This window comes from Lacerta agilis, chromosome 14 (genome assembly GCF_009819535.1).
Source record: "Lacerta agilis isolate rLacAgi1 chromosome 14, rLacAgi1.pri, whole genome shotgun sequence".
Classification (NCBI taxonomy): Eukaryota; Metazoa; Chordata; class Lepidosauria; order Squamata; family Lacertidae; genus Lacerta; species Lacerta agilis.
The window spans coordinates 40,263,210-40,273,524 of record NC_046325.1 but is presented as its reverse complement, the minus strand read 5'-3'; the positions used below and the strand labels follow the sequence as shown (position 1 = coordinate 40,273,524).

Below are 10,315 nucleotides of genomic sequence, written 5' to 3'. Positions count from 1 at the left end.
ATTTCCCTCACCACCCGCCCGTATCAGATTGCAAATACCCTAATCGTATTTGGGTTCCTTTCATAAGAGAGTTTTAAAGCGTTCTTGTGGCCAGAATGGCGACACCAGCACATTCACAGGTTTCTGAGCTTTCGGATTAGCAAAATGGACAGGGTGCAGCGCATGGGGTTAGGGGAAATCTTGGCGGCACCCTGCGCTTGTCCATTGGCGGGCCCACAGCACCCCAAAGATGATCATGCCAAAATACGAGGCCCAGAAAGCTTCTCTGCATGGCAGAAATCGGGAGCCGTAGACAGCAGACTGTCGACAATAGCCACAGTTGAACCAGAGGTATTCCAAGTGTCAGTCACTCGTGTGCACACCCTTTCTGCCACCAGGTAGAGATACCCGATACAGTGGTACCTTGGTTCCCAAACTTAATCCGTTCTGGGCGTCTGTTCGACTCCCGAAACCGTTCGAAAACCAAGGCACAGCTTCCGATTGGCTGCAGAAGCTTCCTGCACTCAAGTGGAAGCCGTGTCGGACGTTCGGCTTCCGAAAAACATTCGCAAACCAGAACACTTACTTCTGGGTTTGCGGCGTTCGGGAGCCGATTTGTTCGACAACTAAGCCGTTCGGGAACCAAGGTACCACTGTACTGGGAGGCTGGCTGCTCACTGCCATACTTTCATTTTCTTTTCCATGGAACTGAATGGCAGGAAATGTAAAGGGGGACCCCACTAGGGTAGGAGCCAAAGCTGTCCCCAACAACCAGCAATATCTAGGACAGGTATTATTCCACATCTGAGATACAGCTCTTTTACTTTCTCCCCCGAACTAAAAAGGTTCAGTGTTTCTGGAATTCAAAAGGTTCCAAGTTGCGCAGGGCTGCAATCGGTGACCTCGTTCAGAGGGGGGCAGGATTATCTCCTTCGTTCCTGACACTGCACTTACTCAAGTTGGCCCCGCTCCAGTGGAATCAAGCGTGACCCTATATTTCTGGCCCATACAGGTGAAACTCAAAAAATTAGAATATCGTGGAAAGGTTCATTTCTTTCAGTAATTCAACTTAAAAGGTGAAACTAATATATGAGATAGACTCATGACATGCAAAGCGAGATATGTCAAGCCTTTATTTGTTATAATTGTGAAGATTAAGGCATACAGCTGATGAGAACCCCAAATTAACAATTTCAACTTTGGGGTTTCCATCAGCTGTGCGCCATAATCATCACAATTATAACAAACGAAGGCTTGACATATCTCGCTTTGCATGTCATGAGTCTATCTCATATATTAAACTCCAGTAGCTAATGAAAACAATTGCTTACATAAATGGAATTTTCCACGGTGTTCTTATTTTTCAAGTTTCACCTGTATATGTGAACGGTTGTCTGCTTGCCGACTGCACACTTGGGAAGGAGAATGAGAAGCAGAAGCGGAACACAGACTCTGAAAACTTCTTAAATCTGCTCCCCCCAACCCAGCCACAGCAAATTTGCTAGCAAAGTTATGTTACTTTGAAAGCTCTTCAGTACATATTTGGCAGCAGAGCCCCAAGCAAGCCCTTAGCAGAATTGCTGGAAAGCCTTTACACTTATTGTTTCTCTGAATTCTTGGGATTGATAAACATGACCGAGAAAGACAAAAATAAGTTAAAAAAAAAAAATCTCACAAGTGTCATATCATATCACTGCCCAACATTAACTCTCAAGGTGTTGCTGGCCAGCAATCTGAGAAAACACGCCTTACTGTTTTGGATGATGAAACTAGTCTGGATAACAAGACGGCTTGCTGACTCCTGGGTGATGTCTTGCAGCCCCTTCATCACAAGAAGAAGAAGAAGAGTTTGGATTTGATGTCCCGCTTTATCACTACCTGAAGGAGTCTCAAAGCGGCTCACATTCTCCTTTCCCTTCCTCCCCCACAACAAACACTCTGTGAGGTGAGTGGGGCTGAGAGACTTCAGAGAAGTGTGACTGGCCCAAGGTCACCCAGCAGCTGCATGTGGAGGAGCGGGGACGCGAACCCGGTTCACCAGATTACGAGTCTACCGCTCTCAACCACTACACCACACTGGCTCTCGAGGATTAGATGGGGAGAAGGGGAGAAGTAAAGCAGACACAGTTTCACGTTGCCAGGAGGGCAATATTGCTCTGGCTTTTTAGAGAGAGGGAAGTGCTCAAATGCACCAGCAGGAGGCTGGTGCGGAGCTAAAAAATGACAAGAGGTGATGCAAGTCATGGGGGGGGGGAGGGGGGAGAGAATAAAGACATGAACTACCCCAGGGGAACAACACACGCATACAGAGACACAAGCACACAGGACCATTCTTGTAAATAGTGTGGTTTAATTTTGCCTAAAGTCCTCAATGCCTTATCCTGCTGTGGATAGCCCAGTCTGCATGGCCTCCTGCCCTGCTGGAGGGAGACTACTAGGTTTTTGATTCCCAACTTTGTGGCTCACAGCTGCAAGTGGCAGGGTCCGTGGTGTGCCCTGCACTGGGGGAGGCCAAACCCAAAGAGCCCACACCTGCTTCGTGTCAGCTGCACCCCGCGAACGCTCTGGTCCTCTACAAATCTATTCAGAGCATCTTCAGAACACCACAACCCCTCAAAAGGGACAGAAGCAGCAGAGGGGGAAGAAACCCGGAGTCGGACGCCGAGCCGCCAAGACGAACACGTTGCCGTTTTGGCCTTTGACGCAAGGAAACCAGAGCACAGAGAAGCCCTTCAACCCAAAAAACACTTTTGCCCAGTCAGACCGGAAAGCCAGAGGAGAAGGTTGGTTAGAAGAACTTGACACCCCGCCCGTCATCCAGGGTGATGATTTCAGCCTTGTGTTCCTGCTGCAGAGCTTGCAGCGCGCGGAGAAGCATGGATTCTTCCAAGCCATGGAACTCTAGGAGAGGAGGAAACAGCCTCGGTTGAGGGATATGGCAACCACACATAAAAGCTTCCACAAGGTAAGCAGCAATCACTACATCTGGTGGTGGTTCCATAGTGTAACCATGCACTGGGTCTAGAAATAACGTATTTTTTGCTCCATAGGGTGCACCGGACCATAGGGCGCACCTCGGTTTTAGAGGAGGAAACAAGAAAAAAAATTTTTTCCTGGTTTCCCTCCTCTAAAAGCACCCCCCTTTTTTAAAGGATCAGCTCAAATTTGTGCAGCTTTTTTTTGCAAAGGGAAAAGCCCTGTTTTTTGAGGATCAGCTGAAAGATTTGCAGCTTTTTTGCAAAGGGAAAAGCCCTGTTTTTTTTAGGATCAGCTCAGATTTGTGCAGCTTTTTTGCAAAGGGGGAAAGCAAAGAGGGAAAGCCCCATTTTAATGGGGTTCAACTCACATTTCTACAGCTTCTTAAGGAAAGGGAGCCGTTTCTACAGTTTCCAGACAGATAATCTAATCAGCCAGTCACATGTCACTGGGGAAACAAACAACCTCCCTCTGCTGCACATTCAACAATGGAGGCCTGGGCAAGGGGGCGAGGCTGAAAGGGAGCCGGGGACTCTTATCTCTCTCCCGATCTCTTGCTGATTAGCTGCTGAGCGGGGTCCTTTCACCCCCCCCTTTTCTCTTTGTAAAATAAAAAGCACGATCCTCTTTTGGTCCCTGGGAAATTCAGCTCCAGGGAACACCATTCGCTCCATAAGACGCACAGATATTTCCCCTTACTTTTCAGGAGGGAAAAGTGCGTCTTATGGAGCGAAAAATATGGCACTTCCTTCTGTCTGTCATTGGATGAACCTGGGTTCTAGTATTATGAGAAACAAAGGTTTTCCACTTTCCATCCACACTGTGCATAATGCAGCCTTACTCGCCTCCCCCCCCCCCCAAACTAGAAAAAACCCAAAGGTTGTAGATTTTCCTCCTACAAGAGTTGCTCCAACACTTGATCATTTGGGTTTGCCCGTTTCTACACCACAATGCCAAATCTGCCAGGTGCAAGCAAAGCTACCTTCATTCTCTGTCTCATCGCCATTGGACAGCTCGTACAAGGTGAAAACTGAGTTGGTCAACCCGTTCTTTGACACCTGGGAACAGAAGAGGGAGGGGGAAAGAGAATGTTAAAACGCTGACCCGCATTTATCAATAGTCCAGTCTCAGATCAGTAAGTCAATAAAAACAAAGAAAAATGTTAAGCACAGCTTTTCGTAAAAGGGGGAAAAATTCAGTAGTAGAGCAGCAAAACACAGCAATAAAAATAACAGGAGAAGAGAACAAACAAACACACACAGTTTGAGCAATGTATCAGAAGGCCTTCTACATTTGGCACTGAAAATACATTAGAATACAGTGGTACCTCGGGTTAAGAACTTAATTCATTCTGGAGGTCTGTTCTTAACCTGAAACTGTTCTTAACCTGAGGTATCACTTTAGCTAATGGGGCCTCCTGCTGCCACCACGCTGCCGCCGTGCAATTTCTGTTCTCATCCTGAAGCAAAGTTCTTAACCCGAGGTACTATTTCTGGGTTAGCAGAGTCTGTAACCTGAAGCGTCTGTAACCCGAGGCACCACTGTAGATGCCAGGCAAGCCTCCTCGAGGAGAACATTTGAGTTGTGGGTTGCCTGCACTGAAAAGGCCTCTCTCCAAACACCATTCGCCCAACTCACGCAAGAGATGACAAGTTTTTAGTTCCCAACGTGTGCACGGCTTCAACGATAAAAACAGCAGCATTTTAAAAATTGTGCTCAGAAACAGACCAGCGGCCCATGAAGAAATGAGATACTGTATTATTATTGGAAAACCAAAACCAAACAGATGCCATGCTTAATTTCCTTCCCAAAGACCACATCTCTGGAAACCTTTTTCTTACTCTTCAAGCTCTGCAAAGCTGTTCATCAAGACTCAAAGCAGGCAATCTGCTTGGGCCTGTGGGCATTTTGCACTTCCATGACCGCATTGCACAAGCACAGAATTTGTGTATCAGGCGAGGAAAAAATGTCCCGAGAATCTCAGTTTTCCCTGGGACAAATAACAGCAACTTTCTAGCCCTTAACACTGCGGGGTGTGGGCAGAATGCCTGGGAAGGGAGGAAGGAGCTGATTCAAGCATACCTCCATGGCCTTAACCAATGGCTTCCAGGAGCATCATTAACCAATACGGGTTACACAGTCCAGAACCTGCTCTTACCCACTGATAGATGAGCTTGCCCCATTCTTCCGGACGCCGCCACATGATCAGAAAGCTAGATTTGTTCTTGTCAAGCCATTCAAGATTCCCTGGAATGAAGCAGAACACTCACATAACATCAGGGCTCACTTGTACTTAGACAACAGACAATGAATCTCTCCTGTGTAAGAAGTCGATTCCTCATCCTCTAACCCAGCAACCCGGCTTACTTCTTAGATGAGTCTGTGCACAAAAACATTAACCTTGTGATTTTAGTGTATCTGAAGAAGTGTGCATGCACACAAAAGCTCATACCAAGAACAAACTTAGTTGGTCTCTAAGGTGCTACTGGAAAGAATTTTTTCTTTTGTTTTGACTATGGCAGACCAACACGGCTACCCACCTGTATCTTGTGATTTTAGTCACTCGGAGTTGAATCTCACTGAAATTGATGAGAATTGCCGCCAAATAAACATGTTTGGGATTGAGGATTTAGATGACCCTCAAGTTTCATGATCTTCTACCCATATAACCATTTTTCACAGCATTATGCACAGTGGGAGTTTCCCCCTATCCTGCCACCAAACAGAGAAAGATCCCACCAGAAATTTCAGCTTGAAGTGTGTCTTTAAAAATCAAATAGCACAGACTTTTGGATGTCAGGAAACTTCCAGCTTTGGGGTGGGGTGGGGGAGCATTTTTTGTTCATTTCAGAATATTGACTTAAAACATCTCCTGATGGTTGTATACCCTTTTTTATATTCAGCTGAAAAGCTCACACATCTCAACATTTCAGAAACAGGCTAATCTGGAGTTCTCAAAACTTCTGTTGCCATTTTAAAATCACATCATTTTATCCCTGTTATCAGTGATGGCCGGTTGCTTTCTCTACCCCCCAATCGTGATCAAAAGGAAGTTCAAACTGTCTTCTGGGTGGAGAACTTTCATTTGCTGACCAACCTTTACTTCTGTAAGGAAGATGCTTTTGTTTTCCATGCCAGCTGTTAGCCCCCGTATGGCATTTTAAAATGAGAACTGGGTTAAAACAAAACAAAATAAAATAAAGGAATTTTTTATTTTGTTTTGTTTTGACTATGGCAGACCAACACGGCTACCTACCTGTAACTGGATTAAAACAGTAAACGCAAAATTAACTCAAAAAAATCAACACAAACCAGAACCCACCTTTTTTCCTGAGTTCTTCTAACACCACAATGATGGATTCCAATGGGAGCTTTCCTGTTTCACAATTAAGGAAACAGTCACTTGGCACAGGATAGGAAAAGGGTATACAGAAGTCGAGAAAATAATACAAAAGGGGACAAATCACCCAACTCAGGACAATTAAAGGAACCTGAAAGGTTTTGGTCTCAGCATTCAGGGGTGGCGGTATTCAACTAAATTTTACTCAGAGCAGATCCACTGAAATTCATGAACCACAGTTAGTCATGTTTACTGTGCTTGGAGCAAACAGTTGAAGCATTCTAGTTTCTCAAGGAAATGGCTCTTCTCTTTGCTGCAGTAATGCAGCAGATATGGTAATTTGCCCATCAAACCAAGCATGCAACGAACCCAACTCAGAATTTGGTCACTGAACTGGAAGGGGTTAAAATGACATTAACCCAACCCTATGCTTGAAAGGCAGGACCATCCACCAACCTCTCAACAGAGCCACTCAAGTAACCCCAAACATGTGCAGAAAGCAGGCACCTGCAGAGCAAATAGCTTGAGACAATTCAAGTAATTAATTTCCATGTTTCAGGGGAAGTTTGATTCCACCTTGATATTTACATTGCAAAATTGGCTTCCTAATACAGTGCAGATTAAGAAAACCCATCATCAGCACAGCACAAAAGCAAAGCAAGGTAGGTCATTGCAGAAAAACAACCACCTATTTTATACTAAAAGTAAAATAGTTGCATTGTACTTTTTAATGAACTAAAGTGGCAGGGTTGGGCAGAAAGTTCATTTCCTGGAACTCAAGAAGAGAGATATTCTGTGTAACCGAAATGTATTCTGGTACAATTCGCCCACCATGAAATGTCAACTACTGTCATCTAAGTCCCTCTGTTTTTAATAAATCCAACAGGCCAACTAATATTTTGAGGACATCTGCTCAACAATGACCCAGACTGCAATACAGAGAGATGACATTTCAAAGAAAAATGAGTATAAAAAAAAGTTTGGGAAGCAAAAACTTATCTTCTGCTCAGCAAAACTAAAAAGGCTAAAAGAGAACTCACATGCTGTTCCGGCCCAAGATGAGGATAGAGCTGCTGACCTAGAAAAAAAGCATTTGTTTAAAAATGCTAAGTCATTCTGTGTGCTTTTCCTTGTTCTACACTTGTGCAGCAGCCCAACTAACAATTGCTGCAACCCTGAACTGCTTCCAAGCCTGAACTGTGAACTGTTCTTCCATGACAGCAGCCAGCACTTTCATCTTAAAGAAACAGCAAAACTCTTTCGCCTGCTCACCCGGGCAGGCAAGGCTAGGGGGAGGAAGGATACGCTGCAGTTTCCAGTTGTTGAACAGTGGGCTCTCCTGCGCCTCTGCAACAGTCATGGTGTAGAGCTTGTTGAGCCGGCAGTATGAAAGCACTAAGGAACACCAAGCCGTCAGCTGCTTCTGCCTCGTGTCCACATTGGGCTGCAACCTAAACGCAATCACAGGGACAGCTATAGCTCCATGCTTGATCAGTTCCTTTCAGAAACCCAGCTAAGCAAGTTCCAAAACAGAATCAAGAATTAGAAACTTCCCATCTCCAAAGGTGAAGAGCTCCCGACAGTAGAAGATTGGCAGATGAAGTTAATGGACTATATGGAACTCGCAGAACTGACCGTGAAACTCCGAGACCAGAGGGAGGAGAAGGTGCAAGAAGAGTGGAAGAAATTTAAAGAATATTTAAAACAACGTGAAAAATTGGACATTTGAAGTGAAATCAGTGAATATAATAGGCTTTAGTTATATAATGTTAGGTTAAAATAGTATAGAAGAAGTTAAGATTGTGTTTTAATTTTTTTATGAAAAATATTACGGTTAATAATAAGTTGACATAGATAAGTTAAGATGTTATTTGATTTTGATTAAGGATAATGGTGAATGAATGTTAAAATAGTTACAAAGTTACTAAAGTAAATTCGAACTGAACGCAGATGAGAGAACGGAGGAAGTCCCCAAGTAAGATTTGAAACAAGATTTAAATAATAACTAATTGGTGTGTTCCAGTGTTCGTGTGGTGTTAGGTATGTATTAGTTTTTTGTTTTTGTTATTTGTATTTTTTGTAGTTTGTATGTTTTTAATTGTTGTTTAATGTGGAAATACCAATAAATTTTCTAAAAAAAACACAAAAACTTCCCATCTCCTTTCAGAAAACCCTGGTGGTGGTGATGATGTTCTGGGCCCAGCTGCTTGGCTGTGGAGAGCTCAGAGCCCCTTGACTGAAGCAACCACTGCTTCTTCCCCTGAGCTGGCCAACAGATATGCTTCACATGAAAAATAGGGACAATGGCCGCCGAGACCATGTAACACCGGTCCTGAAAGACCTCCATTGACTCCCAGTACGTTTCTGAGCACAATTCAAAGTGCTGGTGCTGACCTTTAAAGCCCTAAATGGCTTCAGCCCACTAGACCTGAAGGAGCATCTCCACTCCATCCTTCAGCCCCCCGGACACTGAGGTCCAGCTTTGGCGGCCTTCTGGCGGTTCCCTCACTGCAAGAAGTGAGTTACAGGTAGGTAGCCGTGTTGGTCTGCCATAGTCAAAACAAAATAAAATAAAAAATTCCTTCCAGTAGCACCTTAGAGACCAACTAAGTTTGAGCTTTCGTGTGCATGCACACTTCTCACGAAAGCTCATACCAAGAACAAACTTAGTTGGTCTCTAAGGTGCTACTGGAAGGAATTTAATTTTGCTTTGTTTTGCAAGAAGTGAAGTTACAGGGAAAGAGGCAGAGGGCCTTCTTGGCAGTGGTGCCCTCCCTGTGGAACGCTCTCCCATCAGATGTCGAGGAAATAAACAACTATTTGACGTTTAGAAGACATCTAAAGGCAGCCCTGTTTAGGGAAGTTTCTAATGTTTGATATTTTATCGTGTTTTTAATATTCTGTTAGGAGCTGCCCAGAGTGGCTGGAGAAACCCAGCCAGATGGGTGGGGAATAAATAATAATAATAATAATATATTATTATTATTATTATTATTATTATTATTATTATTATTATCAACAATTAAGAGCAGCAAGGACTGGCAAGAGTGGGGGGGAAACCCCAATGCTTTTGGGCCAGGTTCCCTTTGGGCAGGCTTGGGTGTCAAAGGGCATCACCAGTTCGGCACTTTCTGGGGGGGGGGGGGGCGGAGCAGCCAGGCACGAAACAGGGCGCCCCTGCTGTGGGCCTTAAACTCACAGAACCGCAGTGTTGGAAGGGACCCCCGAAGGTCATGTAGCCCAACCCCCCAACTAGATCATACACGACTCGTGCCCAGCTGAGGCTCCTGCATTGCAGGGGGTTGGACTAGATGACCCTCGGGGACCCCCTTCCAACTCTACGGTTCTGTGTTCCGACGGGCTGCTTTAGAGGGTGCGCTCACCCCACCCGCCACCCCACCCCACGGACTAAGGGGGCTGGCGGACTCAAGCGTGAGGCCGAGGAAGGGGTTGTGGTGCAGTTGTTTTTTGGGGGGAGGGGTCAGGAGGGGAGCCGGGGGGGGGGACTCACGTGAAGAAGGGCGGGAAACTGTACTGCCAGGGCCACTCGAAACTCATCATCGCCTCTGGGGCGGAGCAGCGCTTCCGTCTCCGAGCGCCAACTCTCGGTCCGTCCCGGAGAGGCTCCCCCCGCTCCCCGCAAGCGCCACCGAAAGGTTCCGGGGAGAAGCCTGGGCAAAGTTGCCCCGCCTCGCGCGCACATAGAGCTACGCAGCCCTCAAGAGCCACGCGTCCTCTTCTGCGGAGTGTCGTCGGACTGCTGTAGCCGCTCATATTTTCTTGTTGTTGTTGTCGCTATCCGCATGGTTTAAATATTGTGTTTTTATTATTATCATTTCATTATTTATTTCGTAAAAAATTAAAAAGCCTCTTGATCGTCTCTCTCTCTCTCTGTGTGTGTGTGTGTGTACATGTGTGTGTATATATATATATATCTATATCTATATCTATATATAATGAAAATATGTGTGTGTGTGTGTGTGTGTGTGTGTGATATATATATATATATATATATATATA

At 45.2% G+C, this 10,315-nt stretch overlaps 1 protein-coding gene across 1 annotated transcript; it reads right to left on the bottom strand.

Annotated features, from left to right (window-relative positions):
• Positions 1–2,309: 2,309 nt before the first annotated feature.
• Positions 2,310–9,947, bottom strand: VPS25 (vacuolar protein sorting 25 homolog). Its single transcript, XM_033170416.1, has 6 exons — positions 9,807–9,947; positions 7,601–7,746; positions 6,278–6,331; positions 5,114–5,202; positions 3,938–4,013; positions 2,310–2,880 (listed from the first exon to the last, which is right to left on the bottom strand). Exons 1-6 carry the CDS (start codon positions 9,854–9,856, stop codon positions 2,768–2,770), a joined length of 528 nt encoding a protein of 175 aa, XP_033026307.1. The 5' UTR covers positions 9,857–9,947; the 3' UTR covers positions 2,310–2,767.
• Positions 9,948–10,315: the final 368 nt, after the last annotated feature.

Coding starts and splice junctions, on each gene's coding strand:
- VPS25 (XM_033170416.1), bottom strand. CDS start 9,856: ATGATGAGTTTCGAGTGGCCCTGGCAGTACAGTTTCCCGCCCTTCTTC. Junction 7,747..9,806: donor AGTTTCCCGCCCTTCTTCAC/GTGAGTCCCCCC, acceptor GATTGCGTTTAG/GTTGCAGCCCAATGTGGACA. Junction 4,014..5,113: donor GCAAGCTCATCTATCAGTGG/GTAAGAGCAGGT, acceptor TTCTGTTCCCAG/GTGTCAAAGAACGGGTTGAC.